Consider the following 21864-nt stretch of genomic DNA (forward strand, 5'->3'; position numbering starts at 1 on the left):
TACACTACAACTAAACTAAAATGTTCTTTCTGCTGCTCCATTAGCTCCCACAGATCTTTTGGTACAGGAAAAAAAACCTCTTAATGGCAGTGCTCCACTGTATACAAGAAAGATCAGACGGGATCTTTATGTCTTTATACATCTCTTCAGGTCACATGGAGCTTCAAGGCTTGTGTGTGACCTTCGTGTCTTTTTTTTACCGCAAACTGTACACATCATGTGGTGATGAAAAGAAATCCCAGCAGCTTTAGTTCATCCAGGACTTAACGCAAAATCAATCAAGTGTCACCCTGAAAACACGTAGTGTGCTCCCAAAACATGCGATTGCCAAAGAGCTCAATGGAATTGTGTGCATCTCACTATTTTTAGACTTGAAATATTCAAGGAGAGAGCTGTGTACGTGTTAGTGTATGTGTGTGTGTGTGTGTGTGTGTGTGTGTGTGTGTGTGTGTGTGTGTGTGTGTGTGTGTGTGTGTGTGTGTGTGTGTGTTCAAGAGAGAGACATGGATAGCATGAGACTTTGCAGATGTTTCATTGGTGAAGTGGGGGGGGCGGATCTTACATGCTTTCAGGATTCATCCCTCTGAGACTGAAATCCTTCACAGGCCTTAGCAGGTTGCCCTTGGTATTGATGTGTTCATGCATTTGTGTGATATTGCCAACAGTGTAACCTAGATGTCTGTAAGCATTGTACATTCTGAGCTTAAAGATCATAGATTTCAGCCCCAGCATCATTGTAGGGTTCTTCATGCCGGCGCATTGATTGAGTGTTTTCTTGAGTTAACAAGGATTCAAAATAGCAAACAAAGCCCAGGGTGGCAAACTTAATATACAGTACAAAATAACAGCACAATGGTTAGCAGCGTGAAGTGCAGTCGCTCTGTTGAATATTGTTGTGTAACCGTTCGGGTGACTAAACATACTGGATTTCATTTAAAGTCCCTATCAATATGTTTGTATTAAGTATATATATATATATAAGATGTAATGTGAAAGAGGTTGCGCTTGGTGACAAAGGCACAGTGAATAGTCTCCTCCTTTTGGAAAAACCCAAACCGCTTTCCATCTGGTTGTTTCATGTAATATACTGTATTTCACAATATTCAGATACAGAACAAAATAGCATTTTCTGCCAAACAAGCGAGGGATAAATACTTTTGCTCGAGTGTGAAATTAAAACATGGTCACTATGTTGTCGGTCCACACTTTAAAATGGTGCAGCCAACGTTAGGTCAAGCAATCATCATAGCTTGATAATTCACATCCCTCCTTGCTTTTGGCTTATGCTACCGCAGTGTGTATTTTGAGCTGGTGGCGAATAATTTATGTTAATAATTGAAATGATTAAAAAAATGATCAGCAAACAAATAGAAAATATAAAAATGTCCATACAAATCAGAGGTATAAGTAGGCTCTATATTTGCTTCTCTAGAACAGTTTCAAAACAGGAGCTGCCATAAGGGAGAGAATCAGAATCAGAAGCCATTTACTGCCACATCTGTTACACTTACAGAGGAATTTGACTTGTCCATTGGTGCAATATAATAATAAAATAAGATAAAAAAATATATACAGGCAAAAATTAACAATATAAACAGATAGAACCCTCAAAGTTAAATTACGAATGCGCTGCTTCAATAGATGAACTTTAACTCAAGGGCAAGTCAAGCAATCAAAAAACAGCTTTCAGCCTCCAACTAATTTGAGTGAAAGGATAAAAAGGATAAAAAAGGTCCAAATATATGTGAGATAAATGCTCAATTTTAGCTTTTTGCAGCAGGTCTAATTGGCAGCTTTGTATTGTAGTTTGACACTTGACCAAATGGGGAAATCAATGAAGGGGAATAATTATTGTGCAGCCACTTAATTACCCAAACACATCAGTTGAATTTCATATGGAGGAGACACACAAACACAGCTTTGTTAAATGCAGCTAATGAGTGTGACTACGATCTGAAGTCTCAAGACACGTCCACCCAGCAGGTACCGTAATCCACACTCAAACACTGACAAGCGGGCCACATCACAGGAATATTTGTGATGAAGTTATTCCAGAGAACGGATGTGCAAAGCCTCTGTGTGATCGGTTTCTTCACATTCAAATAAAGTGTCCTTCCTGTTCATATTAAGACTGTTGCTTAACTTATATAAAATAATTCTCACTCGTCATGCGTCATGCTCCAGTGGGAGTGGGAGCGTGGGGAACATACCGCTGCCAGCCACGGCCTTTGTTCAACCCTAAGACCTAATGCAGCTACAGCCTTTTGGCTATAAATTAAGATGAAATGTTTTATTCTCCGTTGTATTTCTGATCTCTAGGTCATAGCAGCCCATGAAACCGAGCTGTTGTCAGTCTTGAAAGTTGTAAGACACTTTCATATTTCTTTTAATTTGGTTGATTTAAAATGTAATGACTATAGTCAGTTAACTATCGAAACATGTGCCAAAGAAGCACAGTATGTAAATCGGTCAATACATTCGCCAGAATCACAAGTGTTATGTTTCAACACAGTGTAATCTTTAAAACACAAACAAAAGTCAATCAATGTATAAGCACGATGGATTTACATTTTAGGAGCTGTTTCGGTTGTAAATCTGTAAATCAGACAAGAGCTTCACACAAAGCGGCAGCAAATTACCTAACGTGAACGTGCACATCCAACTACTGCAGCCACTTGTGAACGTTTGCAAGTCAGTGTCAGCTTCCAAGGAACTCTATCAAAGGTTACTCCCATTTCTTTGACCCGTCGGGGGGGGGGGGGGGGTTCTTTGTTCCACCCTCCTGGTTGCTCTTTTATGCCCATTTCTACACCCTTTCCCTCCGTGAAAAAAATAGGCCTTGATCACTTCTCCCTGACACAGAGCACAGGCAGCCATTAGCGCTCACTCCTTTGCTTTGTGCTCCGTTTCTTCTTTTTGCGAGCAATGGAGGCTCCGTCTCTCGCTGGCCTTAGACACCGCTACAGAGCATCGCAATTTCATGCACTCAGGAAGAATAATCTCAGCTCTTGGCTGGCCACGGATCTTCAAGGGTATGAGTGGACGCACAGCGCGGCGCCTGACGTGAGGGAACGCTACGAAAAGTTGGGTTCAGATCGCATTGGCTTGGAAATGCCAGCTAGGGCGCAATTAGAGAAAACTACAAAGGCCATGAGGTGTTTGATGAAGCAGGTTGAATTCTGTGGTATATGCATCAAATTGCAATTCAACTCTTAATACTTAAACACTCATAAAAGTTAAAAAATGGCATCAAAAGTGAGGGCATGTCATCAAACTGTCATTGAAATACCATACTTTAAACCTTTTTTTTAATTTTTGGGGGCTGGATTTACTTAATCTCAATGCAACTCTCACACAGACACACGATCGGCCTTTCCTTTGGCCACTCGTGTTTAACCTTCAGCAAATGAACCTTTAGTTTCCATCCGAGCTGGCTTTCAACTCTCCTGCGTACCCCTCAATCATCAGATGCTATCCCACTGAGCGAGCCATGACAATGGGCTGCCTATGGAGCAGGACACAAGCAGAATATCAATGGTGTGTGTGGCCACGCTACTCTTCATCTCTCATTGCCCAAATGTGAGCCTCTGAAAAGAAGTGGTCCAAACCTGGACTTGACGAAGGCATTTCGTAGCAATGCTTTTAATGTATTCCCTGGACAGTTCCAGAGCACTTTACCAAACCTAAGGTTGATGGCAACTGTAGTAGACTGAATAAAATAACGTCTAAGAGGACAAGAGAGAAAAGACCTTCAAGTTTTTCTCTGTTCTACCACACACGTACACACCCACATCGATATCAATATAATTCCACTTAATTAATCCAGAGATTAATAGTTAGCCATCCATCGGCTGCAGGATACAATCACAGAATGAAAGTCAAATTAAGATTGGGTCAGGGTCTGCAATGAGCGTGTGCTATTGTCCTCTGCAAACTTAAACTTGCATAATATAGTGAAGATCCACTGAACATAGTGCATGGAGGGTTCGTTCATCCATGCCACTCAATACTAAACACATTACAATGGCTTTTGTGTTGCCTGCTATTATACAGTATAGATCAATAGACTGGAGTTCAAGACATGAGACAATGCATTACTGAATTGCTGAATAATACAATGACAGTGCTATCTGTGCCCCTGGTTTGGTTAGGATCACGCTAAAATCCTTCAACTTCAATTCGTCAAAGTGTTTCCCGACTTTACTGCATTATTAAATAACTTGACTGTAAATTATTTAAACGCTCTCTAGGTGAGCATTAAGAAATGCTGATTTCCCTTTTCGCAGAATGAATGCCACGCTCTTCGCTGTTCCATTGATTTTAGGGGATCTATCAAGCAACTCCACGCTCTGGTCCCCCTTGGCTTCGGGGGAGAGCTAAAGAAAATCTGGATCCAAGTGAAGCGTTGTTCCTGAAACAGATAGCAGGCCCCTCCGAGGGGAACAGAGCTCCCACGGACACCACTGGCGATGCAAAGACGTGTCATGGCAGCCCTTTGCCCTCGTTATCAAACCCAAACACGAGTGTCTTAGTTGGTGTAGTTTCCGCCGGCTCTGAATTGATGCCCATTCTGCAGCCTCCGTGTGCCACGGAGCGCTCGAGCAGGCTGACGTGCTGAGCGCGTGAAATAACCGGAGCCACACAACGTGAGGGATAACGCACCACCAACTGCGCGCCTGTCAAAACAAATGCGAGATGTCGACGGTGTAATTCAAACGCGCATTTGCGATGGCGCACGTGCGCGTAACAGACGCCGATCAAGGATGCCTTTTTTTTGTTGTTGTTGTTGCAAACGCCAACTCTTAAATGTTCGGCATAGATGTAGCGGTCTGACCCAACTTGAGATAATGCAATTAGTCCCTACAACCTGGGGTAAAAAAATATGTAAAACACCTCAATATAAAACAAACATGAACTTACCTCACGGACGCAGCCGAGGCATTCCAAGTGCGCCAAAGGTCATTGCGCAGATATTCAGAGGACACGATGTAGGAGTGATGAGAAAGAAGTAGGCTACGCTACACAATGCCTAATCCACTTCTTAATGTCCTTCAGACGTCGTCAGCCCTTTAATCTTCAAAAGCTCGAGGGGAGCTCAGAAACTCGAGTTTATAATCTCGCCGCTGTCACTTTCTCTTGCGCAGCCGGGCAGACAAAGTTTTCCGCGTTTATTTCTCTAACGCAGGCGATAAGACGCATAGAATAATGTTAACGTTTTTTTTCTTCTCCAAATGCCCCAAAAAAAAAAAAAAAAAGATAGTGAGAGAGGTCCGCGCGGTCATCAGCGAGGAAACCCGTTCAACATTCCCCCGACAGGTGGCAAATCCAACCGCCTGCTGGAAAAGGAGACGCACATCGTGGAGCGGGACGCGGGGTCGGACAGCGCCACGGAGCGATTCCCCCGGCAGATTAAGCGTGTAGTTGTGTTGATTTGGCCCCTCTCTCTCTCTCTCTCTCTCTCTCTCACTCTCTCTCTATCACTCCCTCTGTCTCTCTCTCTGTTTTCTTGCGCTCTGGCGCCACCCGAAGTTGTCCTGAGGAGTTCTATCCAAATGTCTCCCCCAGTCCGCTGTGACCGCGATCAGGACCGACCGATGACGTTTCGATTCAATACCGCACATCTTGAGATTGTACCTTGTTGATTGCATTTTACATTTTATCTCGTCTGGTGCAGACGTTTCATTCTCACTCTGTTATTCTACTCGCCACATCGAATGAATTAAATATCATTAAAAATGGAACTAATCCAATTCTCTCTTAAGCTTCAGCGAATGCCAGTCCAGGTTGATGGTGTTTAGCGCCAAATAGCATAATATACACCTCAGAATGGGTGTAATCAGTCCTGATTATCCCTACGAATCAGAATTCCTGGAGCTAGCTAGTTAATCAATCATTTATCCCGTCATAAGCCCGTTCAGAACCATTAACCACCATAGCAAAGCAGAACCACAAAGCCAGCATTTTCTGCCTCTTGCTGTCACGTGATGGCCACGCCCACACACACACACACACACCTTGTCTTAATTCTCCCATGTGCTAATCTATGTATGGTATGCCCAATTTAATGCATACTGCATGCATCAGTATGTACAAAAAACAAATACTTTAGAATGTTCCAGTTTAGAATGTTGCTTTTTTGTTTTTTTACTTTATCTCCCTGCCTCCTTTTTTTTGGCATTCCTTGATTACTTAAATTTCAAACAGGAAGGGATGTTTGTGTTTAGATATCTCATAAACATTACTATATACAACAGGCTTTCATCATTCTCTCATATTCAAATTGGCGATGACAGTACTTGCCCATAGCAATATACCTCAAAAGCACCAAATACCTTTATTTGTATTTCTCTTATTTTTGTAACCATTTGAGTCTGAGAGGGAGCTAGAGTGCAATTGACCACATACAGAAAGTCATGTCTCTCTTCGGAAAAACATACTGTATGTTTCTGTTTGCTAATGTGTCTTTGACAAACAAAGGCATATACAGTACAATTATCCATACACAGCAGAACATTGGACCTGACATTTTAATCATGTATATTGTCATCTTCCTTAATTGTGCCGGGCCAGTTTATGTCAAGGGAAAGGGTTCAATTTCAACATATTGGGTTATAATAAGGTCAGAAGAAAAGGGGAACAAAAAGGTTGACTGTCATTATAATTTTTCATACATAGGCTGCAGTAGAAGTGCCAAAAGTCTAATACCTGCAACAGCGATTCTTTAATGAGGCAAACTGAACATTTCCAGCTCTGCCCATTGCTCTCCAATGACCCGTTTTGGAGAATGCTTCACAGTAACATCATGCCATTACAACTGTGTTAGTGTTAGTGTGAGTGAGAACGACTTTGAAGCAACTTTAGTGAGCTTGCAATTGTTGACAATATGCATAACATCTATTCATCCGGCTGGATTGAAAAGATCAGCTGTCATTTGTCTATTTCTTACTGTAAATTCTGCTAACCCGACTGAAAACAACCTCAGTGGCAAGCGCATTAGAAAGTAAGTGCTGACTTTGCACACAAGATTGGAAAGTACATTTATCTTATCATATCCCACACTGATCCAATGTAAGCTCTGATCTGCAAATTCCAAACTCTCTATACCCGGGGAATGTGAATACATCAGCATTTGTTCTCAACTGGCCCTTTCTTACCGTGAAAGGGAGTGAAAACCTGAAACTTAACGTTTAATGTTCAAAAGCTTACGTACAAGAGTAAACTCACAAGAGAGAAAGACGTATTTCATTTAAAAAAGCGAATAATTCATGTTTATTGCAATTTTGAGGTTGCATTCTTTCAATTGAACACATTCAATAATCAATTCAACATTCAATAATCACCAATGTTATGCTACACTTATGATCTTGTGTAAGACTGATCTAATGATTCTCTGGCACAAAGCACCAATCCTGCCGATGATTGTATGACACAAGAGTTGAGAGGGTGAAAATGAAATGGCTCTTGTTTGGACCAAATATCCATGAAATTAAAATGGTTATAAAACAAAAACACTTATAAAAGCTTATAAAATCGTATTTCAAAATATAATGCTGTAATATAAATCCCAATTCATGTACATTGTCCTGCACACCAAAGTTACATCATGAGAGACTTTTATGAATACCTCAGGTAAAAATAAATGATCAACACAAAAGTGTGTGATATGAATTGTCTGTCTGATTGAAACTTAACTAAACTATCATAATGGGACCATGATGGAAACTATTGTTTGATTTGTAATTTTCAAACAGCAAAGATCACACTACAAGAGCTTCACTCATGGTTTGAGTATATCCTTTGGAAAAAACATATAATGAATGATATTATCTATTTTAAGTAACTAACTTTTTATATAAATAGAGCAAAGTAAAAGGAGTTGTGAGGTCAAAAGCATTTGCAGGGAGACACATGTACCATGCCTGGAAACAAGCCTTTGAAATGGTATCATTCTAAAAATACAATGAATAACAATCTTTTATCTGACCAAATGTGCTGTCTGAGTTGTTCGTGAAGACCTTAGGGGGCCGATCACCAGAGGGAAGCTGAGGAGCCCTTCAGCGAGGGCCAATGTGTACCGCGTGACCCGAATCCCCCCCGAGCAAAGACGTCCTTGAAGATGCGCTACGTCTCAAAGAGTTTTGAAGTTCAGGTAGGAAGGTTATTAGGGATTGAGACACATATTTGAATGTGAGACGGGCATTAAAGCGGCTTATGCTTCTCTACACAAAGTAAATGACTTAGCTCAACCCTTGTATTGAATGTAATTACTTACCGGGCAAGAAGAAACGTTATTATGCAATGCAGGCTACTTCCCATGAAAAGGGTCCTTGAAGTGTCCTTTATTGATTTTCAGGTAGGTTGGAATAATTTGCCCATAAACCTTCAGTTTAATTAATCATAATAACTCATCCGCCCGGTTCAATAAGGGCTTCAGCCAGTGACTTAGGCGAGATGTTAAATCTAATTAAAATCCTTTTGTGTTTGTCTCACGGACCTGTTGGCCAACAGACTTAAAGGATGTAGTATTGTTGTCAAAGCACAAACAATAACAGCTATTTCAGGGAGAATTAGTGCTAAATGGCTCGGCAAGCAGCACTTGGTTGAAGCACAAATCTCCCGGGAAGCTCTCAATGAATAAAAGATGTGGATTATATCAAAGAAAAGTAGCAGGGTTTTTATCTGTAAGAAGTCAGCATTGTTCCTCATGATAAAGATGCCAGTTTTGACTCTTCTTTACTACGCGGAAGCATTTCTCTACAGCTTGAATAGTTATTAGTGCAGCTTCACATCTGACTTTGAATGCAGAGGTAACACTGCTCTGATTAACATGAAATATATTACTTTCTCTCATGAGCTAATTGAGATATTTTCAGCTTTTACAGTCACACCTGACCTTTTATAGCATGTGCACTGTTGATTCTACCCGTGTTAAAAAGTGAAAGCCTCTCATTTTTAAACCTGCTTTGATGGGAAAAAAATACCTAAAGGCTTGCCCTCCTAGTTTGATAATTGAGTACAAAAAGAAATGGCACCACAATTAAGTAGGTCATTAATCTTCATGACAGCACGTCGTTTTTCACGTCTTTGTCTATTTGTTGATGTTACAGAATAAATGGCAATTTTACAAAAACTTCTATTTGAGGCATTCAATGCGTCTCAAATCCACATGATCTGCTTTTGTTCTAATGCTCCCCCGGTTTAATACAAAAAAAAGCTAAACACAAATGTTTTGGCTTATTCTTTCAGCATGAGAAAGGTCTTGTGTCTCATTAAGTTTCTCAAAAAAAAAAATCAGGCTCAGGTTGTCATGGACGGCTTGAAATTTTCATAGTAATTACAACCCCGGGCCGTGTGAACACGACATAGTTATTGCGGTGCTTTGCTTAAACGCCTAATAAAATGATCGCTGGCTTGATGCCACAATTTGTGTTCCGTAAATCCGACAATGAACAATTTAACCTCCCCGGGCACCCGCCTGGTTGGTAAGTGCCAGGCAACACGCATATAAGGATAGATTTTGGGAATGAGGATGAACTCAAACAAGGGCCCGGCCAGTGACGGGTGGTTGCCAATCACTGTGTGTCGATGGCAGGTGGTAGCTGTCGTGCATGCGCCAACTCATTTGGCTCTCATTACGCGTTGTTTACAAGGCGCCTGTCAGACCCAGAGAGAGAAGGAGAGCTGTGGACCACCATGATTTTTATCATTTTTAACATGATGGTTCATGTCAAATAACCAGCACAAACTTTAACGTCGTTAAAGACATTTTCTAATGACGGGCAAATTGAAACCGATGTAATGACAGCCCTTTAGTGCTTATTAACTCTGAATACATTTCTTATAGGTGTGTTTCAAACTATTAAAGCTATATTATTTTCCATTCAATTTTCAAATTGTTGTGACACATAAACAAACTGACTGTATCTTTGAATTTGTTATTTAAAAAATGCAGGGCATATGATGTGTTTCAGACACATGTTATTCATAATTTATCAACAATTAATAAAGAATGAAATGCATTCAAGCCCAAATGTGTGGCTTTAAGTGTTTTGCTGTGATTTCTGTTTGTTTGATGAATCCTTGTGGGTAAACATTTGGAGTTTGCAATTTCCTACATCATGATGCATGGTTTGACACTACATATCTCAGATGATTGTGGCTTTGAAGCCAGCCTGTTCAATGCACACTGTGTTAACTGGAATTTCACGAGAGCAAATATCATTTGTAAAATCAGGGGATCAAATCATTTAATTTTCGACATATTTTTCATTTATTGACTGGAAATGAGGTATGACATGCAACAAAGGTTCCAAGGCTGGATTCAAACCGTTATCGTCCCCACTGTGAAGAAAGTGAGGAGCAACCTTCCGCTGGTTTGTTTGACCTTCCGTGAAATCTTAATGGAGCCAAAAAGACAGAAGTCTGTGAGTGACCATCGCGGCTTTGGAATTGATGGAGGAGTCAGGGGATTGTGTTTGCTGATACTGGCGCATATTAAAACCTCTGAGGACCTGATTGTAATGATGCGCCCGGTCAGGCCAAAGCTTCCACACGGTAGGAGGGCTCGAGTACATTAGAATGACTCCTGGTGTGAACATACAATTTTATAGAGAGAGATTAGAAAATGAAGCCATTTAAACAGACCCCGAGCCTCTCAGGTGTCCACACTTTCGTTAATGTCCTCTCTGTAGTCAGCCCCTGGCTTCGGAAACCAAATCACACACTCAACCTCAGCAGCAACGGAGGGCGTGAAGTCACAGCATCCGATGATTACATTTAGACGAGGCTGTAATCTGTGGAGACTTTGCCTTCACATGAAATTCCATTTTCAAGCCGCTGTCTTTTGTTGGACTCTTTTAGCTTTTTTTTTTCAGTACAGATACAACATAATGCACGCTATATCACTGAACCCGACGAGCTTGGGCAAACCTGACTGATAACACCTTATTATTCCCACCAATTTACTTTAAATCTCTCATGCCTTCGATTCCAATTACTATTCTACTGCTGTAATCGCTTTTGTTTCCAACAAGTTTAGGAGCCATGAACCTGGTGGCTGAGCTACTGAAGACCCAAGAAAACACTGTGCATGTGTGTGTGTGTGTGTGTGTGTGTGTGTGTGTGGGTATGCTGTGAGCCCCATTGTCTCCAGAGAGATTTGATTTATATCCTGCCTCAGTCTGTTGTCTGGTGCCATCTCGCTCCCTGCTGCCCTGCGTCCCCCAGAGCGGGAGCAGGCCCGGCCCTTCACTTCGCCACGCGCTATTTCCATGCCGTTGCTCTCATGCAGCCACCTACACGTAGTTTTAATGAAAACCAGATCATCAACAACACTGAGACAGTGATACAGGCTTAGACACAGTGTGTTTGTGTGTGGAGTAGTTTCCACTTGGACGGAACAAGTAAATATTCCCACCAAATCAATTTGTTTTATTATAGAATGTGTAAAATGTAAAAGAGGTGTCATGTCAAAGTCCTATCTCACTGATTGCAGAGGCTGTGGTCTTTTTTTTGTGTGCCTCTCAAACAAAGTGAGATAAAGGGATGAGGCAAAATAATGCACAAGCAAAAAAAAAAAAGACAATGAGGCATTTGTACTGTACAGATGAAGGGACAATGGCCCAGCGTGCAGCAACAAGAATGAATGTAAGCATCAATTTTAAACATGGCATAACAAAGCGGCATTATCCACAAGGTAATGGAGCTAGAGATCAAATAGAATTCATGTAAAAGTCGGAGAAATCAAAACAATCTCCAGGGAACAAAGAACCAAATCAAAGTCTCTCAGCTTCTGCATTTGATGTTTCCGCTACGCGGCTGCCTCAATCCTTCCAAGTGGCATGTCACCCTACGAAAAGCCACGTAAGATCGTCTGAAGCCGCAACCCAATGTGTGCACTCCATCGTCCGATCCAAAAACAATGGGCAGAAATATAGCCAGCGGCAAAGCGAGTGTGTGGCGAGAGATAAGAAGACTTATCTGCATTAGAAAAGGGAAAATAATGACACATTAAATCACATCAGCACAGTCTTGCCTGAGAACTAAACTTGTGAAGGGAGCGCCAATGGCTTGAGAAGATTAGAAACAAATATGAAAATAAATAACTCTGCTTGTTCCTTGAGGCTGCAACTCGAGGTTGGTGATGGAGGTGGCAGCAGTGTAGTTTAGTCCTATGCAGGGCTCACAGCACCGTCGGCCTCTTCCCATCCCCAGTGAAACTGTTTATCCTCTTCGCTTAATTGGCAAGATGAAGTAGCCTCCTCCTCCTCCTCCTCCTCTTTCCGAACTGGCCTGCAGGTTTATTAGTGGACCATCTTCTCCAGCATCTTATTCATTTCAGTTTCTTGTCAATTCAGGCTGCACTTGATGTCTTTGCCCTTTATCTCTCATTTTATTTCACACCCACACAGACAATTAAGAAAAGAAAAGAATCGCCACGGCAGGACATGATATAGAGTTCTGGATCAGAAGAAGATAGACTTGTTAGCACCTAAAAACAAGTCTTTCTAAACGTGTCTGCTTTTGTAAGAAACAATAGCATTTCTGAATGATAAAATGGAATTACAGTATATTGTACATTTTCAATATACATAATGTGTTTTAAGCATTTATTCCAATTCCATCCCTCAACTGTTTTTTTATCCGCTATCTTTTGCTCACAGTGACTTTCAAACCTTTTTGATTTGACTCATAACGACCACTTCTCATAACTATATAAAAGCCCTCCTGAGAACCTTCCGGCTTGGTGTGAAGTCTGCAGGCCGTCCTGTCGTCCATGCAGCACGAAATGATAAACAACCTACCGGAAGGTCGTGTTAGGAAGTGTGGGGGGCACAATCGGAATAGAAGGAGAGTAGAGAGATTGAGTGCGCCATTGAAAAACCATCAACTGCCCCCCACCCTCTCCCTTCCACCATGCCCACCTCTTTCCAAACATCCTCCCCTCCCGTTTTCAGCTCAGTGCACTCTTTAGCAGAATTATTGATGGCGCTTGTGAGGAACACAGGACTTGGGATGAAGATGTCTCAGTGCCTGGGCTGCAAAACAAGAGCTACGGCAAAGGGTGGGGGGGCCGGCGGGAGGAACAACACATGCAGTATTTATTGCTGTGTTCAATAAGGGGAAGGAGAGGATCGCAGCAACTCATCTTGTGCAGGTGCCTGTATCAGGAGGGGTTGAAGACATCTGGTAATAACATAATGAAAATACTGAATTGCAGGAATAAAAACGTAGTTCTGCTTTGAAGGTTTGACTTAAGTAGAGACGTAAACAATGATGTTCATGACTAAAGTGAATGAATACACTGTGCAAATGTTAAAAGCTGTAAAAGATTGAAGCGCGTAACCGTTCAAACTACAGAAACGACAGGGTGAAGTGAAGATAATTATCAGTGGATCGAACCCTTTGACATCCGAGTAGTCAAATGATCCAGCGTCCCTTTAAAATGATTGATATCAGCAGCTTTAAGTACAGTTCCTATGCTCTCTGTTGAGGAATTAGAAACAAAAAATACAAGATTTTAAGTGTGTACAATTATTTACAAAAAAATCAAATCAGAACTTAATTTGTACCTTTAACTTCAAAGTGATACAGTTATACATAAAAAAAAGGAGGGAGACATTTGGCGGTGAGATGCAACAAATATTTACCTACTGTGCATTGTGCAAACTGGACGCAGCATTTCCTGTTTTCATGAAGGTGCTTTGGATGGATGTCCAGAAGTCATTTCACCTCGTAAAAGGGTTGAAGAGTTTGAATAAGAGAGTTTTTCTTTTTCTTTGTGAAGATGTCCTGTTTCCTCAGTTTCATCATGCTTACAGTACTTCACTCGTCTCCTTTTCAAGCCCAGCGCTAAGTTATCTGTCTTCTATCTTTTCACAGGATGTATCTTTGTCATCAAAATATTGCTTTATGTGCCACAATAAAACAGTGTTTCTTTGACTTTATGTTATTGCCCTTTATGCAAAGAAGACGGTGCAGTTTTCTTTTTCTCTCTAAAAATGTCCCTGTTGACAGCTGCTCTTTGTTAGAATGAGACATGTGTCGTATTCTCTTCCATCTCTGTTTTTACCCCGAAAAAATTATGATTCCGTACCTCGAGCCCCACAGAGAGATAACTCTTATGATGACAGTTAATGAAACTCACTGCCCAGAGATTCATCAATCATCTCATAAACTACAGGCTCTCCTTGATGTGTATTCACAGAAATGCATGAGGCACACACACACACACACACACACACACACACACACACACACAGTGTTGCTTTTGACGGACGCCACGGCCACAAAGAATGTCCATTTAATCCACGTTTATAGGAATGACATCATCTTTAAAAGGTCCCTTTTCACGGAATATCTCATCATAAAACTAGTGGATTAAATCACGAAGTTAGTTTAAACCTTCTTCCAATAAAAAGGCTTAATAAACACACCAGATATCTTATAACAATTATATCGTCTCTTTTTGGTGCTCCGGTTTATGATGATGCTGATGCAGATCAATCTTCTTTTCTGAGTCTTATAAAGTACCATCTTATTTTAATCATCACTTTTTAATGTTTTTGTTCAATTGTTCCCATCTGTACCCTTGTTTTCCCTCCTCTTAGGGTAAGTATGCCATGTCGTACACTCAACCTGATTTATTCCGGCTCGTTCTGCTGCTGCTGTGTTTCTGGCGCCCTCTAGAGGAACAGTAACAGCATCACAAGAATGACGCGTTGTACTGCTATGAACGTGTCTCTTATTGATTCAGTCAAACCTCCAGCCATGTCACATGCAGCAGAGCTCAGTGTTTCTTTTACTCATGGGGTTCATGAGAAATGACATTTCAAATGCAACAGCTTCCTTTCTTGTCATAAAATGACCACAATTTATGAAACCACAGGCAGTGTCCTTCTGATAAGGAGTGACTGGCATCAGCTGCAACTCAACGCAAGAGTCCTGCAAGTCTGCGTTGTTAGGACAACTGTGCAAAATCCGAAATGCTCTCCATCTTTATGATTAATAAACCAATTCAACGTTTTGTGTTTCCATTGCTAAACTACTGCTGAATGCGACTGTTCTAGTCTTAGTTCTAGCAGGTTCTTCTTTTATTTTTTGCCACAGCAAACATCTTTGACTTTCCAGAAATAGGCCCACTGTTGTCTGACTCAGGTCAGCTGATGTGATGAACCCTCTAAAGTCACACACTCAGTTATTCATACTCGGGCTAAATTTAGATTTCTGATGCACAGAGTGGGTCAGCAGGGTTTTGGGATTACCAAAGTGCAATTCTTGGGTGACTCAAGTTTATTTCATGGTTAGTTATCTTACACAAAGCCAGCAGAGAAAATGTACAACTTTGCCTTTACTAGTAAAGCTCGAAACAATAAAGAGGAAGTTGCAGATATAAATAAATGGAGAATAAAAAGTCCAGTTAAGGAAATTTCTCAATTGTTCCCCGAAGGCTAAATGTGGGGTATATCATAGTGAATTTAATGAGATGAATTTTGTTGCAGTGAGTTCAAGATAATTGTTTTAAAATTTGATTCTATCAAACAACTATCAAACAACTTTATTTTATTTTTCCAGGAAGGTCAGCGTCATCAGCTGAGCAGTATCTCTCGCTAACAATACTACAGAGAAGAGGAAGCTGGTTTACCACACATTGCTGTCACACACCCAATGGCACAACTTCCTTCTTGTGTGTAAGTGTGAAAGCGAGAGAGAGACAGACAGAGAGAGAGAGAGAGAGAGAGAGAGAGAGAGAGAGTAGATAGATGGGATGCAATTTTTAGTCTCACTGAACAAGTGACAAAAGTTCAAAGTACCAAAGATCATGGAGCCACAACAGATCCGAGAGGGATACTTGGTGAAAAAGGTAAGAACAATTAAAAGAACACACAATCCACCTTGCATTGCATCTGTAGGACAGGAACCTGTCCTTTTTTTCATTTCACTTGATATTTCCTAAAGGAACAAAAGGAACAAATTGTAACTAACGTGAATAAATAAACATCTAAAAAATGTCTTGACTGAGAGGGCTGTTGTTCAAAGTCGAACCAGGACGGAAAGAGACGGACGTGCGTTTCACTCAAAAGCTGTTGGTTAAAGCGCATCTCACTTCCTGCTTCTGCCCAGAACCCAGAGAGAAAACATGTCATGTATTTTGTATGTTGTACGTGACCATTTCTCAATTATGAAAACAAAATCCATTTTTAAACAAATACAATGTCCTAATATAAGCAGTGTGTGTCTTTGTAATGTGTCCTGACTCTATAGCTTGAAATCCACATCTAGAAACGAAATTCAAAACATAACAATTTTAAAACACAATGAACCCATAAATACATTTAGAACTGGTTCACACTTTCAGTTTTGTTGTTTGAATGACTTTTTGTCTTCTAGAGACCGAACATCCTAACGAAAGGAACATTAGAAACAATATTTCAGTTGTTTTCTTCTTTTTATTTAGTTTATCCTATTTCATTGTTTTCCTATGTTGTCCCACAAAAACATCCTTCAAACAATATATTTGTTAGCAGTTGTTAAGGTTTCATCCTTTCCAAGGAAACAAAGCTGCGAGTGGAAATTGGGTCCTTGCATGCCTGCAGTCTTTAATGACATATTTATGTACAGTATTTGGCTTCATAAATATGCTTTTTGCATAAACACTGTTTGTTGGAGAGTTGGTATTAAAACCATACAAAGTACTACATGAAGGGAAGTACAGTATGAACACTGGACGTTAACAATAACATTTAGAATACCTTAACGTCCTGTCAAAATCAAAAAAAAGTTGACTCTGCTGGCAGTATCAAACTGATGGAAGTGAAACTTTAGTGCTAAAATCAAAATAAACATTCAGTTAAGGCCTGAGGCTTCCTGTTGACAGCCTCGTTGCTCCTCAGGGTACGCTGCTAAACTCCTGGAAGGCAGTGTGGGTGGTGCTGTCAGACGACGGGCTGGAATTCTACAAAAAGAAGACGGACCGCTCTCCGAAGGGAATGATCCCTCTGAAGGGAGCCGTGCTCGTGAATCCTTGCCAGGATTTTGGCAAGAGGATGGTGAGAAAATGTCAAGTGTAAGCTGCCCGAAAGACGTGAGCTGATCTTGGAAGGATTGCAAATGTGAAACTTTGTACAGGATCAACACTACGATCGCTAAAGAAATGTATTTATATTAACACAATGAAACAACGTGACTGACGAATAATGCTCCCTTCAGCTGGTTTTCAAGATTTCCACTGACAGGAAGCAGGATCACTTCTTCCAAGCCTCACATGTGGAGGAGCGAGAGTGTTGGGTCAAAGACGTCAAGAGAGTGATCGCCTGCCTCGATGGGGGAAGAAAATTTGCCCGGAAGTCCACGAGACGCTCCATCCGCCTGCCTGACAAAGTCAACCTGGCGTATGTGTTGCTGTAAAATCTAAAAGCTTTGAGTCAAACATTAGACAGGTGGAGATGTTTGGCTCTGTAATAATGTATATTATTAAGTAAAGGGACGCCTCCTGTCACTTTATTTATCTTTTACTTGTACCACTGTCGGTTGTAAGGTGGCCTTATATTTGTATTTTACTTCACTGTTAGCCTTATATTATATATATTTTGGAGACGCACATAAAAAAAAGGACACAAACGTCTTTGTTCACCACGGTTCCAACGAGTCCACCCACCGGATGTGGGAGGAAATGTGGAGCTTGACAGATGATTGCATGTGATGGATGGAGTCTCAAGGCAAGACATGTCCACCATGTCCACGTAAATACTTGTTTTTCCTCAGGGAACTGTACGCTCTGATGAAAGACCAAGACGATGGAGTGAAAGAGTTGAAGCTGGAGCAGGAGAACCGTGTCTTCAACCACTGCTTCACCGGTATTGTCCTCTTGTTCTTTTTTGATGTAACAGTTGTGGAGGATTTTTTTTTTTTTCTTTTACTCTCTAATGGCCTTGACATTTTTGCCGTTTCCTTTTTTTTTTTTTTCTCTCCCCAGGTGCAACAGTGGTAGAGTGGCTGATTTCAAAGGAGAAAGCGAGAAATAGACCCGAGGCCCTCATGCTGGCAACGGGGCTCCTGAACGAGGGTTTTCTCCAGCCTGCGGGTGACCTGTCCAAGGAGGGAGCAGAGAGCGGAGAACAAACTGTCTTTTTAGATGAGACCATTGCTCTCTATTACTTTGTAAGTTTAAAACGTGTCTTTTGGTACGGTTGGGGAGGCAGAGACATGATATCTGCGTATTTATGCGTGATGTGCGCAGGCAGACAGTGGGTTCTTCTGCGAAGGCTACTCCAGTGATGAAGACGTGCTTCTGAAAGAAGAATTCAGAGGAAACATCATCAAACAGGGCTGTTTACTCAAACAGGTGAATCACAATGCAGGCAAGGCATCAAACGGATTCATGCATACGCTGTATGCAATTTACAATTCTAGCAACAATTCTCACATTGTGTGGATAGGAAGACAAAGAAAAAATACGTGCATGCGAAAAACCACCTGCCTGCTGAAAGTGGGAACAATACAGGCAGCACATTTCTGATAATCACAGAAAAAGGAAGTGTGCTAAATGCTATATCTGTAGTCCAGTAATATTCAAACGAATCCAATGAAGCATGTTGTTGTTGTTTTTTTTCACAGGGACATAAGAGAAAAAACTGGAAGGTGCGAAAGTTTGTCCTGAGAGATGATCCCGCTTTTATGCATTATTATGACCCTACGAAGGTAAACACGTGTACGAACATGACTTTCCTTTATTGGCATGTTTTCTATTCTGCGGCTTATCTTGTCTGTCTTCCCCCCGGGTCAGGGGGACGATCCTCTGGGCTCGATCCATCTCCGCGGGTCGGTAGTTACAGCTGTGGAGTTCGTGCCAGATGGTGAGTGGGACCCCCGTCACAGGACACACACACACACACACACGCAAACACTGTGGCTTCCCCCACTGTGACCAGGACATTTTAACTGGTGCCCAGTGTCAGTATAGTTTCTCACCGACGTTTCCCCCCCCCCCCCCCCCTCTGACTCCTTTTCTTTCATCTGTTCTGGATTCCAGCCAAAAAGTATGACGTTGACGGCAACCTCTTCGAGATCATCACCTCGGATGAGACCCACTACTTCCTCCAAGCCGCTAAGGCGGAAGAAAGAAAGGAGTGGATCACAGCGATACAGGCAGTGTCCAAAAGTGGAAAATAACAGGAGCGCCGGGAGAGTTGAAGTTATTGATTGTAAAATGTTACATTGAAATGTCTTTGGCCCCAATAAAATGTGCCAGAGAGGCTTTTAGGTAAAACTGAATTAGTGCCGCGTTGCTCTTTACACTTTCAAACTAATCGTATGATGTTCATATAGCTTGTTCAAAAGTTCAATGAAGCCTTATTGTAACAAGCCACTACGTGTGTAATCGCCTCGTTGTAACATAAGCTTTACCAGTAGTAAGTTTTACTTCTCATTACTTTGCAAAGGCCACTGTTCTATATTTAAATGTCCACTAACTGTGGCATCTAAGAACACACCTACTTGCACAGTCATTGCATCCATTACTTGATGGTGAGCTGTGGTCTATTTGCAAAGTAGGTTACGTTGTTCATTGCAGACAGTAAGGCAGCTGTTTTAGGGGGAAGCTGAAAGTCAGACACTGAAACACGCTGTTTGAACATAATATCTGGTAAGAAGGAAAAAATACCACCGCGTTTCTGGTTGGAGGCTTATTCTTCTGGCCCAGATGATTTTTTATCATTTCCTCCTCTCTTACCTAACCTTTTCAAAAGTTTTATACTTCAAGCTATCTTAGAATCACACCTGCTTCCTGAGAGCAAATCATATTCCGCCTTCACACCAGTGTCTCTTTGTGGCTTGCAGGCCGGCTGCATCCGTGAGAGAATGTATCAACGGCAAAAATGACGGTAGTGTGACTGCATCAAAGGAAAACAAAAAAAAACGTCTCTATATTTATTGTGAAGATGTTTTAAGGTCAACCTTAAGTTACAATTAGCACACAATTTTCTGAGATCTGGGAATGTGAAAAAAAATGTTCAGGGCAATAAAGAAACACAAGAAGTACACTTTAAGCTTTTGAACAACCGCTTATGTTAGCAAAGCATTTGGTGGGTAAAATAATGCCAAATGTCATAATTATTTCCCAAATCATTACAGTTTACAGATGAAATGCCACGTTCAACTTTAAGAATATGTCCTCACTTTGTCTTAGGCAATTTTTGGTCTGGAATTTATCATATTTATAACATCAGGAAAAGCCCTTGAAATGTATGATCTAATTCATTTGGTCACATTTGGTCACTTTACAATACTTTACATTTGTATTACTGAAACCTTTATTTCTTAAAATATGTGGAATTACTTTGGTAACATTATGGGGATACATGCTTAACATGCCCAAATATGATTTGCTTTTGCTTCAGCTGCTGTCTAATCAAACCTCTTATCCCATTTGAACTCATTATATAATTATTCTTCATTATTTTGCATACTGTACGAGGATTGGGTTACATTTCTATTGTCATTGTTATATTAGGATTCATAAGTAAGCTGAAAAGAAATTCAGTCCAATTTAGTAACTCAAAAATATATTTTTTAGAAATGATTGCTATTTGCAAACAAAAAACCAGACAACATTGTGGCTTCCTGCATGTGAGTGTGTGTGCTTTACTGTTTCGACACAAGGGGGCGCTAAATATTAACCTAACCTTCCCGAGACCCACTGGAAAGTGGAATCTTATTCCACTCATTGATGGTAAATTTATCTTGCAAAACATTACAAACACACACACAGGAACACACACACACACACATCTATGATGCATATTAAAAAAATAGAACCAGTCAGTAAATCTTGTGTAGAATGATAATAACATGAATCACAGCATAGTCGTGTTCTTGTACCCTGAGTAGCAATCAGAGTTCATTTAAATGAACAATTTGTGGATACTCAAACTAATGATCAATCTAAGCAGCGAGTGAGAGTAAATGTAATGTAACAGTTATCAGTCTAAGATGACGTAAATGTGGCTCTTTTAAAGCTAGCGCATGCATGTTCATGCAAACTGTTTCAATATTAGCAAGTTCAAGGACTTGACCAGGCGCTCAGATCCAGCAAAGAGCTATGAATGGATCAGAAAGACAAAAATAAAATGTTACATCAAGTAATCCCTGTTCTAGACCTCCCGTTCTCATCAAATAGAAAGGGATGGGGGTCCCCGCACATTTGAAGATATCAAACAAATAATTCAATTGAAATGTCATCCCAGTGTCTCCACCAGCAGAAGTGGTGATCAAAGCAGAAACAGCAGCTCTTTCATGTGGGAAACACGGCAGAACATCCTAAGAAGGAGGAGGCACCAATGTTCAACAACAGATACCATAATAAATTAAGTAAAAAGTGACTAATTATTTCGAAAACAATGTGACTGTTTTCTCTTTTATTTAAAGTACTCCTTGTTAAAATATTCAACCTGATCCCTTATTTGGAAATTTTGCAATTTAAGTCTACAATAAAGTAAATATGTACAAAATGCAAAAAATGCAAAAAATAATATAAATGTGAAAAAATAAGGAGATGGAGCAGGATCTAGAAATTGGAAAAAATATTTTAAATCAACAGATAGAAACACTTGTAAACATAATGCACACACTCTAGCACTCAAAACCTGAGGGAGACAAATGAAAATGTAACATTGCAATGTACCTTTCAGAAAAGTTTAGTGCAAAAATCAAATATGTGATCACAGAACCAAAGGGTTGATAAAAAGCCTTTTTTTAGCACTCAATCCATTAAGCAACAACACATTGGTGAACATATTACTTGAAGATAGTGGTGCTGCACAATTGTGAATGTTTTCCAACAGCCGTTTAACTAAATTAGAGGAAGGA

The 21864-nt window shown here is 40.6% G+C and overlaps 2 protein-coding genes across 3 annotated transcripts in view; one reads left to right on the forward strand and one right to left on the reverse strand.

Annotated features, from left to right (window-relative positions):
* Positions 1–5482, reverse strand: part of LOC119214148 (protocadherin-15-like) — a 148648-nt gene extending 143166 nt beyond the window's left edge. The window contains exon 1 of one of the 2 annotated variants that reach the window (XM_062566506.1): positions 4921–5482. The gene's annotated coding sequence lies outside the window, so the exon portion shown is untranslated. The remainder of the gene's footprint in view (positions 1–4920) is intronic. The other variant, XM_062566507.1, reaches the window with a different exon arrangement.
* A 10173-nt stretch (positions 5483–15655) lies between these two features.
* Positions 15656–19280, forward strand: plek (pleckstrin). The gene is made up of 9 exons (XM_037465723.2): positions 15656–15862; positions 16893–17048; positions 17209–17390; positions 17764–17855; positions 17975–18159; positions 18239–18343; positions 18616–18699; positions 18785–18854; positions 19031–19280. Exons 1-9 carry the CDS (start codon positions 15821–15823, stop codon positions 19168–19170), a joined length of 1056 nt encoding a protein of 351 aa, XP_037321620.1. The 5' UTR covers positions 15656–15820; the 3' UTR covers positions 19171–19280.
* The last annotated feature ends 2584 nt before the right edge of the window (positions 19281–21864 follow it).

Source organism: Pungitius pungitius, chromosome 13 (assembly GCF_949316345.1).
Source record: "Pungitius pungitius chromosome 13, fPunPun2.1, whole genome shotgun sequence".
In the NCBI taxonomy this organism is placed as follows: domain Eukaryota; kingdom Metazoa; phylum Chordata; class Actinopteri; order Perciformes; family Gasterosteidae; genus Pungitius; species Pungitius pungitius.

What these genes read in the sequence shown, in the direction of transcription:
- plek (XM_037465723.2), top strand. Translation starts at nt 15,821, where the DNA reads ATGGAGCCACAACAGATCCGAGAGGGATACTTGGTGAAAAAG. An exon ending in CTTCAACCACTGCTTCACCG is followed by an intron (nt 17,856 to 17,974) that starts GTATTGTCCTCT and finishes TTCTCTCCCCAG; the next exon opens with GTGCAACAGTGGTAGAGTGG. An exon ending in CCATTGCTCTCTATTACTTT is followed by an intron (nt 18,160 to 18,238) that starts GTAAGTTTAAAA and finishes TGATGTGCGCAG; the next exon opens with GCAGACAGTGGGTTCTTCTG.